General features: G+C 41.5%; 1 protein-coding gene across 15 annotated transcripts in view; it reads right to left on the reverse strand.

Annotated features, from left to right (window-relative positions):
- The window catches only part of DST (dystonin), a 1,436,897-nt gene that overhangs the window by 80,617 nt on the left and 1,331,164 nt on the right, over window positions 1-25,116 (reverse strand). For all 15 annotated transcript variants that reach the window (XM_085610880.1, XM_085610881.1, XM_085610884.1 and 12 more), the window contains 8 exons: window positions 23,846-24,052; window positions 22,835-22,954; window positions 20,680-20,849; window positions 18,691-18,850; window positions 16,313-16,507; window positions 15,733-15,861; window positions 6,240-6,383; window positions 2,744-2,932 (listed from right to left, as the gene is read on the reverse strand). In XM_085610880.1, coding sequence (XP_085467006.1) covers window positions 2,744-2,932; window positions 6,240-6,383; window positions 15,733-15,861; window positions 16,313-16,507; window positions 18,691-18,850; window positions 20,680-20,849; window positions 22,835-22,954; window positions 23,846-24,052 — 1,314 coding nt within the window. The remainder of the gene's footprint in view (window positions 1-2,743; window positions 2,933-6,239; window positions 6,384-15,732; window positions 15,862-16,312; window positions 16,508-18,690; window positions 18,851-20,679; window positions 20,850-22,834; window positions 22,955-23,845; window positions 24,053-25,116) is intronic.

The following is a 25,116-nucleotide window of genomic DNA, read 5'->3' on the forward strand; positions in this document are numbered from 1 at the left end:
CAATACTGATAACAGCTTTTAAAGCAATTTGGACTCACAATGAGGTACCTATATCTTGGAATCTGACTATTATAACACCCATGCACACAAAAAAGTTCCGCAGTGATTCGGTAATTAAAGACCAATCTCATTAATAGATGGAGCGGGAAAACGCTACAATAATTGGACCAAGGAAAATAACATATTATCTTATCTTCAATCTGTTTTCCAGAAAGGTGTTGGGACTGTAGGTCGAGCTATGAGGCTGTATTTAACATACTTAAAGTACACAGCAATTAGGAAAGCATTAATATACTTGGCCTTTATCGACCTGTAGATGGCCTTTGATTCTGTGGGCAGAAGTTTACTATAAGCAACTCTAAGAACAAATGGTGTATGGATCAATATCATCTCAGAAATACAGAACCTGTATCAGGGGAGCAAGACACGAATGAGAGACAGCCAAAGGGGCAAATCTACATCTGAATTTAACATCCAACTGGGAGTGCAACAAGGTTGCGTTCACGTCTCTATATTGTTCAACCTATTCATCATTGATGTTGGCAAGTGTCTCACTGATATGAACCTGGACGTGCTGGTGTTCAACTGCATATACGTCTTTCACGGACAAAGCAGTACTTCTGTCAGGGAGGGAGGTGGCTATGCATAGTCTCCAAGGTTTCAAAAACAAAACTCAAAAAACTTACTATCAATACTACAAATACACAATTCATGCAATTAAATGTGATGACTGTTAAAATCTACTTTTAAGATCTATTGAGCAAACTTGGAAAGAGTCGAGAAATTCAATAATCTCAGCATCTGTATAGACGAAAAGCTGACATGGGCTATGCAGCTGGCAAAATGTGAGTCATTGATGGTTCACTGTTTAGATGCAATCATATGTTTTGGGAACATCTTTGGCACAAGATCAGCGGAATCAGCAATAAATGTTTACAGATTTAAAGCTATAGCACCTGGCTCCTACAAAGCTGAGCTATGGGGCTACAGAAAGACACACTACTTACAAAAGGTTGGGAATAGGTTTCTGAGACACCTCTTCTCGCCTTGGCCCAGGGATGTCAATGGATGCATTGATGGGCAAAGTGGGGCTACGTAGAATCACATTTGACATTTTCTTTTGAGCCAATTTTGTACTGAATTAGGAGGTCTAATGAGCACCTAGATACCTGTCAAAGGGTTAACTCATTGGGTTGGGGGGACCACATAGTTACAACTTTAAATGACATAGGATACCCAGTGTAATGAGACAAAGCAGGCTCAATGACTAGAGAGAGTAGGAAGGAAGTACACCAAAGAGAGTTACTGGGGACAAATTTTGGCCTCTCAGGACAACAAGTTCAGTTGTCTAACAAATTTGTTTTTGGATGTTAATCCATAAATTTCCTATGACCGGAAGACGGAGATTAGATTTGAAATTTAGACTTGCCATTTTACCAGTATTGGCTTTCACAAAAGGATGGTTTAACAACAATTTGAACACAGATGTCTGCACCTATAAATTAGGAAGACGAGGGACTCTGCAGCTATTCCATGCAGGAAAGAAGACAACTATTTTGACCCTTATTTTTAAAACATTTCAGAAGTAGATGTTGAGAGGCCATTATGTTCTGTCTTTGGACTGACTCTGACGCTACTTACCAGGTGATTGTTAGGTACAACTTGCAAGGTTGGAAATTAACCAGATCCTCTTAAAGATTACTTATTTTAATGTTTGCATATTTTCAGGAGATCCTAATTTATTATTGGACTGCAATTTAACATTTATTTATTCCTGATGAAGTGAAACTGTTCGATATTTTTAGGAAAAATGTATAATCATATTTAATCTTGAAGTAGATATGCAGTTTTAAGGATTTTTATATTTATATGGTTAAATAACTGAAACATAGTTTTGATTGATTGATTGGAATGGGTGTTAAACAATTTATTCTGCAAGTTTTCCTCTGTTCTTAGTCGTGAAACTCAAAATATTGTGTTTTTTCCCTACATAAATCTTGCCAGCTTTCACAGTGCAAAATTTGTGCAAGGAAAAATACTGGACCTGTATGAAATTTGATCACATATTGTAATCCTTGGCTCTAAGCATGTGAGATAAAAATAATAACTGGCCCTAGTGTAAGAAGTGACTTAACGAATATTGGAGACTTAATGGATAGAAGCAATTCATTTAGAATACACCTCAAATTCCGTTCCAGAAAAATGCTTTCCTTTCTCCAAAATTTGACTTTACTACTACCTGTACTCTTCAAAAACACTGTTAGCAAACTGTAGGGCTGATTTAGAGTTTGGTGGATGGGTTACTCCGTCACAAACGTTACGGATATTCCGCCTGCCTTATTAGAAGTGCATTATATCCTGTAACACTTTTAATGAGGCAGACAGGATATCCACCACATTGTGACAGAGTAACTTGTCCATCAAACTCTAAATCAAGCCCTGTGTTCTCTTTTTTATTGACAGTCCATTTACATGGGTGTTTTGGAAATAAACCATATTCATCAAGCCTAAGGGGAAAGATAACTTGTCAATACTTATAAAACATGCCCTACGACAGGATGGTCTGATACTTGTTTTTTAACAAGAATGCTGTCAAGTATGTAGTGCCTGTTATTACTGTATATAAATTAGCATTCATTAACCAGTAAACTATAAAAGTAGACATTAACACCTTTATGTTGCACATCTTAGGTTAAAAAATAACACTATAATACAGTAAGTGGCACCAGGAATCCATTTTTACCTGATGTTCTGCTATGAGAAGTTTGACCTCGTCTATTTCCTCTGGGATGTCTTCCTTGTCTTTTTCGTTGAGAGTTGTCTCTGCCCATTGCAACCAACCCAACAATTCCTCCAGCAGCTCTTGCTTGGAGATGACCTCTGCCAGGGCACCTGCCAGTCTCTGCTGATGTTGTTTGGCCCACGCCAGAACCTGAATATAATTAAGACAAAATATGTCTATATTGTGATCATCTTACAGAGATGTCTTCTTACTTTCCATTGGCAAAGGTTTTGGGTACAATACTATTTTTAGAATGTATACAGCCCCCAAACATGAAGCAATTTGTATTGCACAGCAACCTGCACTGTGTGTAGTGAAGAGTGACACTGTGGGAGCCACTTGGGGACACTAAATAAAATACAGCAGTTGCATGTTGCGTGGTAGAGGAACACTACTAACCATAAGTCATAGACCTCTGCAATTATCTTAAATGGTACTCTGAATTGAATTAAAATAATCAAATAGTCCACCATGCAACTGTAGAGTAAGATGTCTGTATAGTGAGTAATAAGCGTTAGCACAGTTTAAATGTGTGCAGTAAATAAACGTAGATTTGTTTCATATGAATAGAATCAATCTTCCTTGCTGTGCAACAGACATAGAAAATACTGTTTTATTTGTGCACCTTACCTTGGTACCTCTATGCTTACGACACCTTGTACGTTGCTATCCAGCCATCTAAACCTCCAAATGCAAAAGCATCATGTTACCCTATTGCTTCAGACTTGACATTGATACTTGTGCACTGGCGTAATGAAAGTTGAGGGGGCCCCCCTTGCAGCTCGGGCCCCCCCTGCGGGGGCCTGTGTAACGCCCCTGTACTTGTGCAAACAAATTCAACCTTCAAAGCTAAGTCAGAGGCTTGGGGTTCATTCTGCAATGAGAGCTTGGCCTCCACGTTAATTCTGTAGCTCTCTAGTGATTTCGTTCTCCTCACCTCAGGATAATTGCTTTTTTGCATGAGAGCACCTGTGGTTGCAGCCTTCAAAAATGTCTACCTGAGCTGATCAAAAAAGTCAATAATGAAAATCCATCAAGAGAGTGTTTGGCTCACACAAAATGATGAGACTATACGTCTGCTGCCCCAGTTACTATCATTTCTAACAAAGCGTCATTTTGAATGTGCAAAGATAATAAATTGTCCCGCTACCATTCTGTGATCTGGGACTATGAATCACATGCCTCACATAATATTCTTGTAGTAAAACCTCTAAATGTAAAAGAACTACCATATTGTAATTTAGAATATAACTGCATGATTTTGATATTAGGAGTCCATTCTACTTTGCCTCTCTTCCTTATATTTAGGTCTGGCTTGGAGATAGATAAATCACCAACATCATGATTTCTAAACAAATCTAAGAAAAAACACACATACCACCCTCCCTCTCTTTCGGTCTGCCTTTTCAATGAATTGGTCTGCTCATGTGTCATTCACATTTTACTTGTGCCCACCACATCATGCGCCAATGCATGAACACTCTCAGCCACTGTCTCTCTACACTGTGAGTTACTTGCACACACGTGCACATTTTACTAAAAAGTAGTTCAAATCAGAGATAGGACGATTGGGTCAAAAAGTGCTTTCCTTTCTAATTTAATTTCATGTTTTTTTAAATTTATTTTTCATATGAGTCTCTAGGAATTATTCTTTTCAATACTTTTAAAATTGAAATGCCTCATGCATATGTTTATAAAGAAGAAAACATTGCAGGCTTGCCAAGGCCAGACCTATTAGCGTTGCCTATGCTTGTTTTATGAGGTCTTCTGGACAAATACACATTGAGAAATGTTTTTAGCGTGGTGCTAACATATTCCATCACCATCCATCACTAATCATGGCATAAAATACTTGCTTTTGCAAAAAACGCAAAAGTAGTCAGATTTACTACAAAAGGCTACATACAACCTATTCAACAAACCTGGTCAATGCACGGCCCATGGCAGCCTAAATGGACGTTCTCTTCTCACATACTCAGCCTTTGCTTGATAGAATCCTAGCATTCTATTCACATTTCAAATGAGTTCAATTGCCTCAATTCAATCTTCACATGAATAGGAGAGTCAAATATTTAGCCTATCCCACGTTGCAGCACACCTCAGTATAGGCACTGTATTAAAGACAACACCAGTCCATTGTGATCTCACTCCATTGTTTTCTTCCTTCCAGATTATCTTTGAAATGTTTCATGTTTATCATGAAACAAAGCACCATAAGCAAACTACATAGCAAGCACAACACCTTTAAATATCCATAGGGCAAAGGACAACCAGAAGAAAGGCAAACTATTAGCTGCATATAACAACCGATCACTAAGATACGCCTTTGGTACAATCCCTTTTCTAGACTGCTCCATCCTCCAAACTCATCGAACTCCATAGCAACCATGACTGCCTTGTATTGTGGTAGAAATCCAAGACTCATCTTTTGGAACTGTGTGTGATCGACTCATAAGGTGCGCTGTCCAATCTCATATAAAATAGTTACTACCCATCCAGCACAGAATTTTATTCTCCATTGACACAAGAAGCCGCACTGCAACCTGATATGAAAATAAAGGTTCTCTGTGAGTCCTTTTGTAACAAGTGTAAAGCTTTCTAATGGCAAATTGGGCATGATTCGCACCACAGTAAACATTAAACCATTAAGTGAAATCATGAACTGGGTGTGCTGCCCACTAAGGGCCTGATTACAAATTTGGCAGTGCAGCCCCGGGTCCGCCATACCGCACACCGCCAAACCCATGGTCAGGACGCCCGCCAGATTACAAGTATTTCTCATGTCTGGCAGCCTTTTGTTTGGCATTCCAAAGGTGGTGCCTCTAAGAATGAGCACTGAAATGGGAACGCCAAAAACAGTTCCTGCACGGCATGGATTGTAAAGTGTAAGTGTAAGTGCATGCACACAGGGGGGCACATGTTGTGTCCCCATGTGTGCATCCACATGGTGTGAGGCACCAGGGGGCCTACAAATGCTCTTTTATAATATGAACTGCACACAGACGCCTTTCCGCTGTTTGCAGAGTGATTGGACCATATCTCAATATCCCATCCTGTATCAGTTCCATACATCAGATGTGACCAATACGTCTTCACTTGCAGTTGTAGACGATGCCCCATGACATAACTCAATAGAAGTATGTATTTTGTTCAAAAAGTCTACTTGACTAATGTTAGTGCTGTAAATACTGTGGCAAAAAGAGAAGGAGAGTGCATCTCTGGCAGAGAAATTATTGATTTTCTTTAATATACTTTACCTGCGAAAGATATCCCCTTGCAATAGCTATTAGTTTATCTTTTGTAAAGCAGCCACATGGATTGCCTTAAAAGTGGCCTGGCTCTCATCTGCCTCTGACAAGCATGAAGCAGCTAGACACTGTTGTGCAGGTGGCTAAGATGGAAGCTTTCATAGACAGAATAGTATGACAGATGAAAGGACAGCTGGAGACTGACTGACCTCCTCGAACCGGGCCCTGATGATGGTGATCCAGTGTTTTATCGTTGTGATCGAGTCGGGGTGACAGATTGTCAGGATCTCTTCTCCCATGGTGACTCCTTTCTTCAGGCCCGTTCGCTTCTCTTCCAGCTTCCTCATGAACTCCTGCAGTAGTGGTAAAAATTATTCATTTAGGTGCTCAGAGGTAGATGAAACTAAATGTACATGATGACAGGTCGTGCTAGCCCGGTGCCTGGCAAAAAGGTCTTATTCTGCTATTCTGACCCACAGCAAAATGGAACACTGCCAAAAACCATGGTAAACAGAACAGTTTCTAAAGTGTCATGGTGTTCTCTTAGAGGTCAACATACCAATAGTTTGTATACGAATAGCATGACTCCATAGGTCAAAACCATAACAATATGATGATATCAATCATATTAATCTAAAGTTCATTCGAGATTAACTCACTAACAAGGAACTCATCAATATTGTGAAACTAGATTAGGCCCCTTAATATTATAGGGATGTGACATTTGCATCCAATTACATCAAATCTGTATAATTGTTTGACTTGTTTAATACAGATTTTTGGCCTATCTCTAAATCTGGTGCACTTCAGTTTGTTTCCTTTGAGCGGGGAATAACTATAATGGTACAATTTATACTCCTCCATCCTAGATCTCTATTTCCTGCCTGTGTGGGTACTCTACCATCTTCAGTGGCAAACATTTGTCTAGACATTCAGGTGGCATGCTAAAGTTCAGCCCTAACAGCTACCAGTATCTGTCTCTCCACCACCTGAGCCTGTACCAGTCCAGACACTGCAGGCGACCCTAGCACCATAACTGCCAATGAGCCGCTGCTGGTACCTCCAGTGACAAGCCAGGACTTGGACCTCTTGAAGATACTCCGACACGCTACTTGAATCTTAGTGGTATGGCAACTGATCTATGCCCTAAGCCACAACCTCACAAGAAGCATAGAATCCAAAATACATCACACAGCAGGCCAACATTTTCATAACGTTGACGATACAAAGTAAATATTGGTTCTTGGCATGGCATAATATAAAGTAAATTATCCTGCATACTGGTAGTGGTCTTTACGGTGCCAACTCTCACAGCTTCCACCACAGGAAGCAAAGATTGACTGCCCTTACCCAGCCGCAGTTGGTATTAGGAGTAACTGCAGGGCGGTGACATGGGGAGGGGGAGGGGCAGGGTGGGGGGTAGTAAACTACGGATTACGGAGGTTTACAGGTAAGTTAACATATAAATTAATAAAACGAATTTCGTCGCGTGCACTGCATCCCCAAATGCGATACAGTGCACACAACGAAATTTGTTTTATTAATTTATATGTTAACTTACCTGTAAACCTCCGTAATCCATAGTTTACTACCCCCCACCCTGCCCCTCCCCACATCACCGCCCTGCAGTTACTCCCACTACCGACCGCGGCTGCCCTTACCGTGACACAAATGACCCTAATACCATAGTTATCTATCTTATCTGGACATATTGTTTTATTCTTAGCAAGGCACTCAACATTTTCCTCCTATAGGCACCTGCCATACTGCCAGGGAAAATGAGTATAGATTCTTATGGGGAATCCTTTACACTCACCAAAGCTTTTGTCTCAGCTGCAGCTCCAAACACTCAAACATGTTCCACCATTGCAATAGAAGCCATACTATGAGCCTGCAATCTCCGGCTCTATGAACACCCAGAACAGGTCCCTCAAACACAATTCCATGATCTAATCAGGGAATACTCCCACCCAGTCTGTGTTCGTCATTGTGATCTACCTGAATGCCAATAACTCGTCCGAACACATGGACAAGAAGGCTACATGCCTAGAGAACAAGAAGAATATTTAACTGCTTGGTGGTGTCTCCTGGTACAATCTATTTACAGCTATGGTCTCTACATCTGTCATGATGTTGAAAGGTATGCCTACATCATGGCTTTTATTGCCCAAGAGATAAACAGGTGTGTGCTCAATCTGGGTAAGGAGGAGCAAGTACTGTTAATCTTCAGGGACCCAATGACACCAATGCTATGACAACGCACACAAGTTTTTACAGGCTCTAGCAAAGGCTGTCTACGGGCTTGAAAGAAGAGACCCATTATAAATTAATCAATTTGACATCTGATGAGAATGACCTCTTTAATCTCTTAACAATGCTCAATGCTGCTTCCTATCTTCGCTTTAGTTTTATCTCTTCCTGTAGAATTTAACCAAAAGGTAGGAGGAATAAGAGAGAACAAGTACGTAAGAAGAGGATAGTGATACCTTGATTGTGACTCTGTTTACTCCTAGCCCATAGTGCTTCTCCTATTCCTGATTGACAAAAAAATACACCAGATAGGTCACAATTCTAAAGAGGCGGACTGGTATGGGTTTTTACCTTATTTCTGTCCCAACACTGGGAAGCAGGATACCCTTATAGATCGGAATAGGAGAGACCCCAAACAATAGGAGTAACAAAGTCACCATGTGTTATCCCTCTCTTTGTTAATCCTATTCCCCACAATGATCACTACAGCATTCCTGACTATGGGGAAAGTCAATAATGCTAATTAGCAAGCCTCGTGGAGAATGGAGGCGAACCTGGCACACTCTTGACATCACATGTGAACATATATACTTTCTGCATACATGAACCATTTCAAATGTTTTACCTCCTTTGAATATGAAATCAGGAATACAATAGGCATTAAAAAGAAAACCAAGGCTTGAATTAAACTGCCACAACATCATTATAATCTGCTAGGGTCAAAGGGTATAGATGTTATCTGGCCAAAAATAACCAAAAGTGGCCACTTTTTTTGCAAGTTTGTCACGGCTGTGCTTTCTTCAAACCAGAAGTCCTTATATTGCCCAACCAGATTCCTTTGGTTGCATCATAATCATTATACTCTGCTCCCAAGAAAATGTAGCCATGCTTTTAAGAGACGTTTTAAAAGCATGGGCAAAGTGGGCTCTGGCCCAGGGCCCCAGCCTTTGAGGGGGCCCCCTGATAGAGCCAGCTCTGTTCTGCAGAGAGTCTTGCACTGATATTCTTAATCAGATTATTTTAAATACCGTTTTCCTTTAATTTATGTTTAATGTGGGTGATGTGTGAGAGTCTATTGCAGACATTTTGCAGAGAAAGGTTGTGTTTATGTTTCATGCAACATCCATAAAAAAAAGTTTCTTTTACATCCAAACAGGATCTCACAAATGAGAAATGGGAGGGGTAACCCTGATTATTTGCAGTAATATGAGAGAGCCCCTGTTGTGTTACAGTACTGAAAACGCAGGCCACTGTCCCTGAATATTAGATGTAAACACATTTAGAATTTGTTTGAGTGTGCCTGTGCACTGCACTGTCAGTGACCTGGCCAAAAGAGGGCATGAGAGTAGAAATTGGAACTTAAATTCAAAGTTGTTCAGAACATAGGCCCCCAAAATATGTACAGCCCAGGCTGGCCCCGAAAATCCTTAAAATGCCCCATCGCTTTTAATGGACATATACTCGAATTATACTGGTGTAACTAGTGCCCAGATAGTACAGCGAGTCTAAAATAATTGCATGGTTGGCAATAACAGAGTAGAGTTCACTCCACAGTGGAGGGGGCGAACTGAACTCTGACAAAAATAGTATGTTATCCTTGCATTGGGAAGGGAAAAACTTCCATTACTGGAGCTGCATCCTTCCACCCAGCGCTAATCTGATGAGGCTTGCTTCACTCTGAATTCTGACAGGTGCCCCTGAAATATGGCAAAGAGCCTTTGGGACACACTGGTGAGCTTACATGCTGCCCCATCATCAAAGGCTTTATAGGAAAATAAGTATGTGATGAGAAGTCTAGCTACAGTGTGCTGAGAAGCCCTAAGGGAAGCAGATTGAGTTACGTCTCTAAAATTCTACAACCATCAAATGGTTGGAAAGCGCCTTTTTGGTTGCATTGAGCGTGTAACAGAAAGATCTACATGTACAAACATGTTAGAAAGAACTACTATATTAAATACAAAGCACTGAGATTTTATCTTGCAACATGGCCAACATATGAAAAAAATCAACCATTCTCTTATATAGAGTTACTGTGGTATTATTGACGGAGGAGCCAATCTATACTACTGTTTGTTGGTCTTCACTGGGCTTATCGAAGGGTATGCTTCACTGACAGACTACAAGGTCATACATGCTATTATTTTAGCACATGCATGTACCAGCTCTGTCACAACCCGCTACTCCTACACCATCATAAAGTCAGCTGGCTTTTGGGAGAGTTGTACAGATGTCCTGCACCAGGAGTTATGGACAGGGACAGCTTGGGATCTAAAACGAGCCTTGGCAAAAGAGTTCAAATCAGCTTCTCCTTGATGCACGCGAGAGAGGCTTGCGAGTGACCCGCCTCTTCCCTGTGACCACGGGACAGCAGGCGCTTTCAGGGATCAGGCAAGGCGGCTCATCAATGCATAAAACAGCCTTCTAGCTTGCAGGCCAACCAGGAAAAGCTAGAATGCCCAAATGGCCAGCCTGGTCCTGGTTATTGACTACATATGATAGGGATCAATGAACATTGGATGATTGAAGTATCGCCTGATTTTTGGGGGCGGACTAGGGCGGCTGAAATGCTATTTCATTACATTAATTTGTACCTTTTATCTTGTTTCTGATTTTAGCAATGTAATTATATATGTATTTATTTATAGTATTGTATATGGGTTTTAAGAAACTGAGACAATAAAGAAATTCCTTACTTAGTACCTTTTGTCTTCCTGCCGCTTTGGCCTTGGTCACTCGTGCATGCATTTAGCATGACAACGCACAGCTCACAAATGAAGGAGTCAATAATCATTCACTGCGGTTCACAGATGGAATATTTAACTCTGCCAGCACGCACTGCGAGTACCTTGCAACTAAAACTCATTTGTAAATGTCCTTAGCTTAGCAACTCCCATTAAATTTACCAAGAGTTCCGTGGGAGGCAGATGACGGCCGGCCTAACAATTTATAGGTGTCAAGGGGAAATCAATCCACGGCCCTTCTCCGGGCAGCTCTCGGAATGCACCCCCACACTCACTGCATTCCTTCCTTCCAGCTGCCGCCCCAGCACAAGCTTCCTGGCGTCCCGCCGACGATGACTGAATATGAGAACACAGTTCAAAGGGTTAAATGGGAGCAGACCAGATCCTGCGGGCGCTTTTATGTGGATTTTATCTGAGCCACGCAGATTTGCGAGGCCCGGATCCCATGTCTCCAGTGATTGCATACAGAAGAAAGACATGTAGAAGAAACCTGGGGGTTATATTTACAAGCCCTTAGAGCCACTGCAGCATCACTATTTTGGCGCTCCGTTTGGCGCTCTAGGCAAACCCATATTTACAAGCTTGTGCTAAGCCACTTAGGGCCTCATTTATGAGGTCCCTTGCGGCACTTTTGCATGGACGGAATGTCACTTTTTTGACGTTCTGGTGGCGCAATGTGCCACAGCATATTTACAAGGCCACATAAAGCCCCTTTACGTGGCTTTTCATGGCCTTGTTAATATGTGCCCCTTTCACGCAGAACACTGCGTGAAAGGGGCGTTCCATGGGTGTTGCTGTCGGTGTTCCCACGCAACAGCCATGGAATCTGAAGCATTCCAAGATTTACGAGAAATCGTAAACCTGGGAATGTATCAGAATCGAACGCCACCCCAGGGGTGGCGTTAGGGAGGCGCAACAAGGAGAAATGTTTTAATTTCTCCTCGTTGTTTCCTTTTTATATGTGTGTCGCATTCTGCAGTGCCAGAGTTGGCGCCTGGCAGCCCATTGTGCACCAGCGCAGGGGGAAAAGGCAGCAATGCACCGTACCTTATAGATACGTTGCATTCCTGCCCTTTTCTTTTGATGTAGGGCAGCGCAGTAAGATTTCTTGTGGCACTGCCCTGCGCCAATACCTCATAAATGAGGCTCTTAGAGTGGCTTAAAACAGCCTTGTAAATATATATGGCCCTCTACAACACAGTTTTCTCTGGCAAAGGGGTGTGCAGTGGGTGTTTCTGTGGGAGTTCCCAGCAACACGCATGGCTTTTTGACACTACTCTAAATTTACAAGGATCAGTAAATCTGAGGTTGCGCCAAAAACTAAGGCCTTTCAAAACTAGGCATTAGAGTGGAGCAACGAGGAGAAATACCTTTGTTTCTCCTTGTTTTTTTCTCTTTCTATGTGTGCCGCGCTATTAATGATTCTTTTTGTGGCGGAAGGTGCCCCTTCCTGCACAATCATCCATGCAACGCAGACACCCTTGACTATGGTGCAAGGGTGCCTGCATTGGCGCGTGACAGCTTTTTTAGTGCCGGCGCAGGGGTGAGCACAGGGATGAGCTGTATTCTTGTTAATACGGGGCATCTCTAAGCAAGTCGGCAGAGCAAAATGCTTGCGCACTGCGCTGCGCCACTTTTAGGTAGATATGCCCCTTGATGTCCCGCCGACGAGTTAAGGCTTTGAAGATGCACAGAGAAACAGACAACGCTCAGGAGCTTAAGAGGCATGGAGTATGTAGATCAGAGAATACAAGACCTTTGAAAGAAAGTAAAATATGTCACGAGTTGTTCTAGAACCAGACCAGCCTACATCTAAATTTACCCAAATACTGGCAGCTCTCTCATCCAGGGGGCTACTAGTGCAGCCATTTAATTAGTGAGAGATTTTCCTACTTTCGCTTCCAGAAAGATTTCTTATACTGTTTACTTGGGTCTTTCTTGGTCTGATTTTCCTGAAGCTATTTCCATGGTCTACCTATTTGTTACACAGTTGTGTTTTTTACATTTCTTATCTTCAGTTCACCCACTTACTTTCTTTTGTACTTGTCTTTGTGTTTTCTTACTTCTTTTATTTTACACTGTGCTATCTCTCCGGTTTTCATTCACAAACTGTAGCTCTCATCATGAAGGGCTGAGGGTGACATGGAGAAAGCTTTAGATGCCACTCCACAGTGTGTGCTCATAGTAACGCACAGCTGTTACAGATCTGTTTTCTAGATCACTGCGTTATGACCGATTCAATGCTCTGCCAACAGAATCTAATGTGGAAGGCTTTGTCATCACCTATTCATGAAACATCTCTTGACAACAATGTCACACTCTTATCCGTTTCCCTGTAGTAGGATACACAGTGCCACAGCGCTCCTGCTTTATCTTCCTCGTCCCTCTTGCTACATGATGTGTTGCTGCACTGGGGATAGCCTACCTCAGGGATGTCACATTTCCTTACAGATTCAGCAATAAGGATATGTGAGGAGTACCGACCAACCACCAGCCAAGCGACGAATTCCCGGTGAAAGGCATACTGGACTTGTAGTAATGAAGATGAATTAATACGCGATTTTGGCATTCTCTGTAGGCTGAATGATCATAAATCCCTAAATCTACTCTTTGGAAGTCCACCTTGTCACATGGTAATTTAGGTTTTTAAGATGTTCAGTCTCATCCTTCAGTCTGTCTTCCTAAACCCTCACGTTTGAAGCTATTCCAGTAGGTTGCGGCTCTGAAGAGTCGGAAGATGTATGAAGTGTCTAAACTCAAATGCTTTGCTCCCATTCAAAACCACTGCTTCTCGTCTCTATAATTATTACCTTTAATAGGTCAATCATTCTGAATGGTAAAGTTCATTAAATATTCACAGTGTCACTTGCCTGCTCTCTTTGTGGACCTGGGAACATCTTTAACTGTGGCAGATATTCTTTATTGTTGAATTGTGATAAGCCTCTCAACGTTATTCAGGGTGTGATATCATCAACACACTTTAAAATAGGGTGTTTTTGTCTCCATCTCTACTTGCTGCGCCTCTCTTGAGACAGCCGAGTACCACATGCAACTTTCTACAGTTGCTTAGATCTGTAATTGTTAAGACTACTGTCATATATGCTGAAAACTCAAAGCTGCCTTCTTAAATCTCTGGGTCTTCCCATTTGCTCCCGCTCATATTGTTCTGTAAAGCGCACCCCAGTATAACCTCAAAATTCCCATTACCTTCTAAGATTTCTGTCAACGCACTTCACACTTACAACATGAGCATGTCGCGGGCTTATCTTCTTACAAGGGTTGTTGCAATCCCGCTTCACGTACTCAAACACCAAGAACGCCACAGCTCCAATTACATTCTCAATGTCTCTTAAGACTCTTTAAAATATATATTTTTAGTTAGGCAATGCTCATAAAACTTTCCGTGTTTTTCCATCTCTTACGAATAAAATATGTCCTCCAATATTGATGTCTACCCACAGCTCCGCACCCCCCCCCCCTTCAAATAAATAAATATTTTAAAGTTTTTACTATTTTTCACCACAGTGATAGTCGTCCTAACAAACTCGAAAAGGGAAAAAACTTTGAGTTAACCTGCCTGCCATGCAGGGTGAACACAGATTTGCCATAAATGCATTACACTACTCAGCTAATAATGGAACCAGTTTGGAAATAATGGAGGAAGGCCTGGTGCCTTCACAATAGCTTACGGATGAAAACACTGTACTCTTATGTGTTCGTGAAAAATGGCAAGCTAGGTGTACACATTTTACAGACGGCCTCTTCCAATAAATATTGCAGGCAACAGTTAATTTTGAATTTGAGAACATACATATAGAAAATAATTAGCATCATGCATGTCAGACGTACATTGTAGTTGTAGGGAATTCATAATAATAATAGAATATGCCTCTTTTTTCCACTTTCCATCACCCCGCATGTTGTTACAAAGCGGTCGTTACAACGACCGCATGGTAACAAAGTATAACATTACCCCGCAAGTCGGAACAACGACTTGCGGAGGAGGGCGTTGGATGTTGATTAGTATAATTTACTATTCCAACTCCAGTCTGTGTGGACAGTAGGGAAGGTGTTGGATTTTAAACCCAACACCTTCTCCCCCTCCGCAAGTCGTTGCAACAACTTGCGGGGTAATGGTATGCATTGTTACAATGCGGTCGCTGTAACGAGCGCGTGGTAACAACATGCGGGGTGACGGATGCGTAGTAAGGGGTGTTTACCATAATAATATTATCATTATTATTATTGTTAGCATTATTATTTTATCCTAACACTCCAGCATGTGAACCTACTTTAAATAGTCAAAGAAATATTGTTTACTATTACCCTTCTCTTGGTAGAAGGATGAACGGCTAATTCGGCCCTGCAAGAATTCCAACCTGCAGTTATGTTACATACAACACACAGCGCTCTCCAGCAAGTGGTATCACCCACTGAGGTATCATAACATATATGTTGACGGCTAACAAGAAAAAAGAGTCAAAAGGGTCCAAATGACGTCAGACACTTGCAACCAGCAGGAACGTCCCTTGTTCCTCAGCTGCTTGCATCCTCAGTGGGGCCGAAGTCTTTAAACACTCTTTGATCTGGAGACCAATGAAGCACTCACCCACAGGACTCCACGTAGTCGGGAGCTGTGCTGACATTTTGTTTTGATTGTTTTATCACATGTACATTAGAAAGCCAGCAGCCTCCTCATAACCACACTTACTTTATGATGCTCAATGAGAGCACGCAGCGCCTCTTCGTCATCGGGGAGCATGCCGTGGAACCGCAGGGCCTGCTCAGCCTCCGCCAGCCACTCCAGCAGGTCATGGACCGCAGAGTGGAACTCCTCCGCCTGCAACGAGAAACAGCGCTTATCAAGGGTGTCCAGAAGGAAAAGAACAGACATGCTCTATTCAGTGGAATGCATGAGGGTATGCTCCGCCATTTTACCAGCAAGCTGCTGACAACCAATACTGCAAAGACATTTCTCCGTCACATAAAAATAAACTGTGCATGACTCCATTCTCGAGAACAATCAATATCCTTCAGCTTTTAATTTATGAGGAAAGATCATTGCCAGGACAGGCATAAAAAGAGCTGCTAACTTCCTGGAGCAATGATTAGTTTCTATGCTGGCGTGGAGGTGAGTATCAAGATCTGTGGTGCTGCAGTGTGTGTAGCACCGTCATAATCAAGCTGAGTCAACCCGTCCCTTGATTTATGCTGCATGTGCGTTTGGCCTTCAGTTTGTGCCTGAACACACTATCAAGCAGTGTCTCAAGCTGACCACATTGCATACTTGCCTGGCGCAGGGCTTGCTCCAGTCTGGTTTGCTTGGACACTGACAAAGCGCACACAGTTTCCCAGCGTGTGCTTAGCTCCTGCATCTGGACCTTCACCCAGGAGGAGTCATCACGGCTGCTCTCGATCAATTCTCGCGATGAGCGCTTCAGTGCTTGGACTCCACTTGTCCTCTTACCCAGCTCTTTCTGGAAACCCTGTGGAGCATCAAATACATTCATTAAAACAGTATCAAGACGAGTCCATTTTTTCAGGTTTGCACAAGTTTTGAATAATGGTCACTTAGACGATTTTATTTTCAACTCATCTACCGAATACACCACAAAACAATGAAGAGCTTTGAAGCATTTCAACTACCAAGGTAACACCTTCACACAATGCCTAGTGATTTCGTGCATTCTCACAAAATATTACAACTTCAAATATGTAAGTGAGTCTAAGTTATTTCTGTTTGTCGAATAAAGTGTATCAAAATCTGCAATGTTTGGGATTTTTAGAGTGGAACAACCTTGTATTTAAACTTTCCATGTATACTACATCACAATACATATCACAAGTCATAAAATGCCCTGATAACTTTAATGCGAAACTACCAACCATTAACTATAACTACATAACATAAAACAGTTGCTTATGGAAGAAGCATTTGAGTAGCTTATCGAGATATTACAGACTCCAGGATGGTAAGTTCAATATTGCAGGTGACGATACAACCACTGACACCGTCAGGCTTTATTTGACTGAAAATGCCCCTGATCAATGCCATATTTGATGTCATATACATAAAGGCCTTATAAAAAGCATCTTTCTATTAAGAAATTTACAGAAAATAGTCAGATTGATTCTAAAGCATCATTATTAAATCATCTTTCTACAGATTGTAATATCTTGCTGAAAGAAAGACATGGTTCTTTGGAATGAAAATGAAGTCCTCTTTTTTGGCATCTATTGATCCAGCCAGTGGAGGACTTCACAGACGGCTGTGCTGTGGCATAAGGCACATAAGTAACAAGCCACATCACTGCATCTGCGACTTTTACCCAGGCCTTGCTTTGTGCAACTGAATGCACCACCATGTTGGAATGTGACGCACTCTTACTGGCACCTGCACTGAAGCTGCTGTGCAACGTTTGTTGTGTACCAAGTCCTCCTCCTCCAGCCCACGTACATTTCATATTTAGACAGAATATTGGATCCCAAAATATAGTGCGAGAAGATACCGTGGACACAAATATTGTGAAGCTAAGTTTCTATAGGTAAAGTTTTAGTATATATAACTCCACATATATGTACCTTGACAATAAATAGATCTTCAAAGTATGTAGATGTGGAGTTAAGAAAGGTAAGTCTATACTTACCTATAAGTACTTACATTCTCAATATTTTGGTCCTCGATATTTTTGAAATGATATTCTGTCAACATGAAATTTTTGGTTCTGATATTCCGACAGTGAGTCTGTCCATGTCCAGTATAATTAAAGTTGTGGCTATATGGTCATCTTTTTGGAAATCTCTGAAACACTAGGGAAGTGCCACAGACTCCTTATGTAGGAGATGCTGGGTGTAACTGAATGTCTCAGTGACCGAAGGCAGATGGGGTGGACAATTCCATCCTTGATCTGCAAAATCTATGCTCCCGAGGTTCCCCAAGGGTGACATCACATGGCAGAAAGAGGGCGCAATGAACCCTAAGATCAGTGATACTGCTTCAGTGCTGGTGGCTCATTCAAGAATGAGCCTGAGGGACAGGTAGAAGTACATAGACTTTGGAGCAGGAGTGAGAGTACTATTCTGATATACTGATGTCCCATGAGCTGTTCCATGTGCTGAAGAGCAGACATGGGCACACTTCTCCACTTTGAAGTACTCTGCCCTGTTTAATATGTAAAGGACCAACTGGTTGATGTGTCTTCAGCGATGCACAAAGGCTTCAGGTGTGTGGCTTCTGGGAAGTACAGCTACCTGCTGGCTCATAAATATGAACTCTGAACTACAAACCCAAGACAGTGGTGGATTGGGACAATTTGTTATTTTACAGAATTTGAAAACTGTCAAAGGATAACCTCTGATGCACTACTTTAGTCAAAACCAGTACTGATTGTTGGAGCAGAAAGAAAGATAAAAACCTCAGATGTTGCGAACCTCTCAAATACTGGGCTTCAGCTGCCTGGTTCATGATGGCACACCTCTGAGTCAAAGCCATGTGTACTTTGAGACTTAAGCCCATTCAAATATACTATGTTCAATTTTATGGACTTTACCAATTTTACAAATGTAAGAACTGTGAAAGAAACCATATTAACAAGCTGTATAAATCCAAAGATATGTAAAATGAAAACCATGTCAACTGACAAGTGTTAAAATGTTTTCAATGCATTACTTTGTGATTGTCAATCAAGTTCATCACTAGATCCATGTCTCCATGCACCGGCTGATCTTCTGCCAGCTGAGGTTCAACTCTGTACAGCCAGTCAATAAGTGCCTGCAGAGCGTCCGTAAACTGCCCCGAAAACAGCAGTGCCTCCTCCAGTTTATTTTGCCTGATGGAAAACAAAAATGCAATCTGTCAGCCACAATCAGAATACCACAAAACTGGCCCAATTACATAATCAATAAAAATGCTATGTGGACAAACCAATGTTTTTATGCTGCACTCTGGAAAAACCAAAATTCTCTAAAGATTGTGGGAATTTAAAGGACCCAGGTGGGGACCCAGTGACCAATATCGAAAGTAAGTGCTACAGCCAACGACCAAATGATCATGTGGCAGGGTTTGACGATGGCAATATTTTTGGTGACCTCAATCATATTGACATTTGTGGGTATCACCATATTGACAATTCTTTTTTGGTGGTAAGCATATGCTGGAACTGTGAAAGACTGTAATTCGAATGATAGGCTGCCCATCTTTAATAAGCAGTGCAAATATAACCGTAACAACTATGACATAATCTGTTATGTCCAAGTTCCAGTGCGGAAGAGTTCTTTGAAGAAGTCAGAATTTCTAAGAGACTTATAACTAGGGGTGGAGTCAGGGTGTAGGGTCAGAAGCAGACCTTTAAATTATCCAGCACATTTAGCTGGAAAAATCTTTCTAAACTACTGATATGACCTGTTTTTATCATATCTTCACTGTTCCCAACTCGCAATCCTCTTCTTAGTAAGAGTTTCTATAATATCAGTCCAGCAATGTCACTAAATGTATAGTCGTGGAATCACAAATAACGATATGTTGCCTATATTATGGAAGTATTACATCTCCATTCAACTAAAGAGGCAGTCAAATCTAATTGTATCTTCTCAGGCAATCATGCACATTTCTATACTGTAGCCATAATATTCAGATGCCCAATTTGAGATCCATATTAACTACTTGTCTATTTTTAACCAGGTTGGCTAATTCCTGGTTCGAAAAGAATAATATTTGGAAACATCTTCAGAGACTACCATGACAAATATTCTAATGACTGAATATTTATTTTCTATTTATTTATTTATTTATTTATTTTGTGCTTTATAGAGCACGAACTTGACCCGTGATGGTATCAGAGCGCTTTACAGAGTCATAGAGTTGTACTAAAGACATGAAATAATAAAGTATACCATCGATAGGGAGGGGGTAGGGTGCAGGGTACATAGGGATGGAGCGATAACAATGTACAGTTTACATTACAGTTACTCAAGACAATATAGTGCAGATGAACTTGTGCGTTTAAAATAAACACTGGCTTTTTCCAGGTCTATTACCAACAATGTCAAGTTAGATAACCAATAGTGGATTTATCTTCTATACCACTAATGAAAAGGAATATAACCTTCAGGTGCGACTAAGAACGCTGACTCCTTTTTTTAATTGCAATGGTGCTTAGGACAGGGGCTGAGACAGTAGGTGCTGAAGTACATCTGGGGTATGGGGAACAAAAGGCAGGTGAACAGGTGACTGTGGGCAGAACGATGAGGATCACGGCTTCTCCAGAGGTGTGGATATATAACCAGTGACGTCAAAAGTTATCTTCATATTTTATATTAAGTGTTCCCTTTTTTAAAACATCCAAGTGTGCACAATAATACTGAAGCGTGCTTATCAATGCATTTTCGGGAAACACGTGTAAAACATGGACAAATGATAATCCCCAGCCTTGGAAGAACAATCTCGCAATTTAGCACTGGCATTAAACCACTGAAAAAGTTGTCTTCTGGTTGCACTCTTGCCCCACAGCGCACTGCATTTTTATAGGGTTCATGTTACCAAGTGCAAACACGCACGCGCACACACAGACACACACACATACACATATAAATCATTCAGTGCTAATATTTGGGACCCTCATAACGATGCTACAGTTGTATTTCTGCACATCTATTTTACCTTTCCACAGATTTGCCACAAACTGTGTCCCATTTGTCTCTGATCTCACTCAGCATATGGTCAAGCTTCTGACTGTCATCCGCAAGCGATGATTTTTCTTTCAGGGAACGCCCACTTCTGATGGTGGTGTCATACACAGAATGCTTTGCTCCAAGTGTTTTTTGAAATTCCTGTAAAGAAACATGAAACCCAGACAAAGCTTAAAATTTTAATTTGAAGTTGTCCGTGTTACTCCTCATGCCTGCTGAATTGATGTTAGTAGCCGTGTTTATTTGTAAGACACCAATTGCGTGGTCAGACTTCCTTCCATGCATGGAGCGCCAAAAGGATGGGCTCTAACATACACTTTCCCTATATCTTCTCTAGCTCACTCCTCCACAAATGTATTTAAATCAGGTCTGTTAAGTGTTAGAATGCAAGACTAAGTAAAAAATGTTAAGAGAAAATAGCTAAATTCAATTAATGATATATGGATCTCTAAACATTTTTCGCAAGAGCGTTTTGTTGTCATTTGGTGAGTAATCCGTATGAGAAGTGTGCACTCCCAACTACTCAGGAGTAAAGTGATATGACAGTCGTGGGGAGTGGATAAAAGGGCTATCTTAAGTTGAGCCAAGTGTGAAAGGGTGCATGTGTCCAGCAGGATAAAAGCCCTGGGCAACGGCTAGGCACAACTGTAAGTAAATGTTGTCTTTAATATTTGTTTTCATTAAATTAATTATCACAGGGCAAGATGTGCTCCATCCTACTTTCTGTAGGTCTTGGGTGACACACGTAATTAAAGTCTGCACTTACCCAAAGATTACTGCCAATGCGGCGCAACCATAGTCAAAGCTAATTGTTCTAATTCACCATACATATTATGGCAGTCCCTGGCTCTCTATAGAGGTAGTATGCTGTAAATTAATGACCACAATAGTAGGATTGGTAATAGCTTACAGGTCATTGAATAGATATGCAGGTAGTTTTAATGATTTGCTCATGCAGCCTTGCCATAACTCCTAGAATTCTGACCTAGCTGCCATCACAAAGTCTACAGTAGAACACAACTGCTAAGAGAATCTGGAAGTGAGGGATGATTTGTAGCTTTTTCAAATTTAAAACCACAGCCACTGCAAAATGTTTCCAGTTACTAAACATATATTTATTTCAAACGCTGCAGCAAACACATTCTGAGCAGGCAGTGTATAATATAGCCTTGACCCTGCTGCTGAGGGCTATAGCGGTTGTTAAAATCCCTGAACCCGAGCTATAGGCCCAAGCTGCAGGCAAGGGTCTATAACGGGGGAGAAGGCCTTTAACAACTGGTATAGCTCAAGGCAGAAGGGCGATAAGGCTAATAGAACATTACATCCACTTAGGGTACAATGTTCCAAATTAAAAAGGGAGAAACATAAAGACAAACATTGGAATGTTGGAGCGGAAGACGTATACTAGCCATAATCAGCCTGAAGCTACTCTTTGTCTTCAGTGGAGCTCTCAACATTCCAGTGTTCTAAAATGTAAGATGTTATCCTTTTATTTGTATTTTATTTTATACCGCACTATACGGCTCCATACAGAGTAGTGATCACATGCTTGGACGGGGAATCATACAACACACAAACTAAGCTGCAAGATCAAAGGCCAAAATAGTGTCCCAGATGCATGGAACAGTAGGCCTAGCCTACAGTATACCATCAGTAATTATTTATTGAACTGCATTATTAAGGAAGGAGGCATGCAGGACAGAAGGTTGGACAAAAAAGAAAACATCTGCCTCTAACCAAAACCTATAAAAGAAAGTGCAAGTGTGGTAAAGCGTTCTGAAATGTGCGACACAGTGGTGACGGGGAAAACGCCCCTAGTGAATCGAGTCATGACTCTATTGAGTCATTTCACCTTGTAGGCTGCATGTCAGTATATTTTGTTAAACTCTACACCATATTTTAGCGCGTCTCTCTCCCTGCTGATCTCGTTTTCCCATGATGAATGGTGGTCAGAAGGAGACATCTCCCTGCCACTGTTAGCACTTGGAGGCATGCCAGCACTTTAATATGTTGTTATCCCTTCAGAGGACATAAATCTAGCTCCTTCCACGGGATGAAAGAGTGCTGTGATGCAGCTTCCCAGCAGGGCACTGGGCGGCTCTGGATCGCATCAGCCGCAAGCTTACCTTATGTGTTGCGAGTTGGGTCTTAAGCTTGTCTGGATCATTGGCAATTTCAAGCTCTGAATCCAAAGAATTCTCTGATTCATCCAACCATTCCGTCAGTTTAGTGAAGGCTTCATGGAACTGTAAAAGAAAGCAGTCTTCGATTACTAATGAGAGGTGACCATGCCATGCAGCATATGCACTTAGCAGATTCAGAGTATCTCCGTGGCACACTCTACAAAGGTAATGGTCAGCATGTGGGGGTCTGGATGAGGAGAACTGAGGTCCCCACCCTGTGCTGCCTGCTCATCTCACAGTGTCGCAGTCACATGCAATGTAACTGCATCATGCAGGTACAAGGCACACATTACACATTCATCCCAGTGATTACAGGAAATGTCATTGTAAGGTCAAAGATGGGACTACAAAGCAATACAGAAGGAGACACAGATCCCAAATTTGCACAATTTTGTGAGTTGAAGAGTTAAACACACATTTATGTACTGGGCGACCATATCTATTAACTTGTGTCTACAATGCATTTGGTAATCTGCTGTAATTGAGGCATTTTAGCATCTGACACTTTACTCATATACTCTAAAGATGTCAGGATGGTGCAAAATCTCACTTTACCTACTACTGTAAACAAATCAGACATTTTCTTCTTCGGATGTTCTAATCTGAAGTAGGTATGGAAGGCACATAAAGATCTCTTCATCTACGTGTAACAATGCCTGGAACTGCGGTAGGTTCCATACGGCTGGTGTACTGCTCCTAGCTGCATTAGATGCTAACATGTGTATGTTTGTTTCCTTCAAGGACTGCATGTGACAGTGCAGGATGCTTGGCTTCCTAAGTGACACTGAAGTATCTGAGGCCAGAAGAAGCGCTGAGGATCAGGGCTGTGCTATGAACTGAGGCATGCCCTCTCAGTCACTCTAGCTTTCATTCAACCCAGATCTTCAGCATGTCCACGACAAGCCGGGATTTGAAGTGCAGATTGAGATCAGTGTGAATCAGCTGTGAGGATACCTGTTTGGCTCGCTTCCTTGCATCGTCCAAGGCCCGCCCTCGCTCCACAGAGCGTTGAACGACATTTTCCCATCTACTCTGGACGCTGATCAGGAGGTTCTTGATGAGCACGACGTCTTGCTTCTGGCTGAAATACTTCAAGTGGGTTCCAGTTTTGTCCAGCTGCATGATCTGATCACGATGCGAATTCACTTCTGTCACAAAAACCTTTCAAAGAAAAGCAAACACTACACATCAGCTCATGTTGTCACATAAACCGGTAACAATTTATAGCGTTATTCTAACTTGAAACAAAGAAACATCATTAATAAGTGCCTGGGAGATTTCATGCGCCATTTCAATAATAAATGTATACAAAATATTTTACAGACTGAATTGTCCCAAGGCAAACAATTAAGTAGTTGTTTGTCTTTAATTTACTCAAAGCTTGTTATCCTATCACACTTGGAAGGATGTGAGGCAGAAGGGCCCTACAGGGATTCTACACTAGGTGCCCCTATTCAAGAAAAAACTAGTAGAAGAACGGATGGAGCTTTTTATGTCCACTTGACCGCACTTTTATTTATTTATATTGACAAACATTCCCAGAGGTACACTTGGAAAACTACGCCACGCATAGCTTTTCTGGGGCATCTATGGGGATGTCATGTGACTTTTACTAAAGGCTCCTATTCTACACTTCACTGTGGAAAACACCCTTCTTCAACACCCCGGGGTTGATCCGTTCTGCTTTACGCTCTGAAAAGGGAGTTGCTGCAGCCCCTGGCTGCAGAAAATCTCTAAGCACTTCCAGAGTAGAAATGAATAAAAGTAAATCTGGGGATGCCCCTTTGTAAATGCTTTAGGGTTTTCCCAAACTTGCAAGACAGTCCACTTTTTTTAACGTGTTGGGTAGAATTTACTTCTGCAGATTTCTATGTGGAGAAATCCACATAAGTAAATGCAATTCCGTCTGCCAGCAATCTCTTTTTGAATTCCTAGGAGGTGCAAACATTTTAGTTTTGTCTGTAAAGCTACTTTTATGACCGAAGTTACCTTTGTGAATAGGGCCAAAAAAACTGTTCGCTTACACCCAGATCTCATTAGTGAATGAATCTGTCGACTGAACTACCTCACTAGCTTATGTATTCATATGGGTGACTTATTAAACAGACTCTTCATATTTTCATTGCTCTGTTGACATTGACTGTTCTCTGGCTCATTTACCCTTGCACCAGGTCACTATTTTCTTTCTAATTCGTGGAGTCTCATCTGCCTTTCCTCCTAAACCG

This window comes from Triturus cristatus, chromosome 6 (assembly GCF_964204655.1).
Source record: "Triturus cristatus chromosome 6, aTriCri1.1, whole genome shotgun sequence".
Taxonomy (NCBI): domain Eukaryota; kingdom Metazoa; phylum Chordata; class Amphibia; order Caudata; family Salamandridae; genus Triturus; species Triturus cristatus.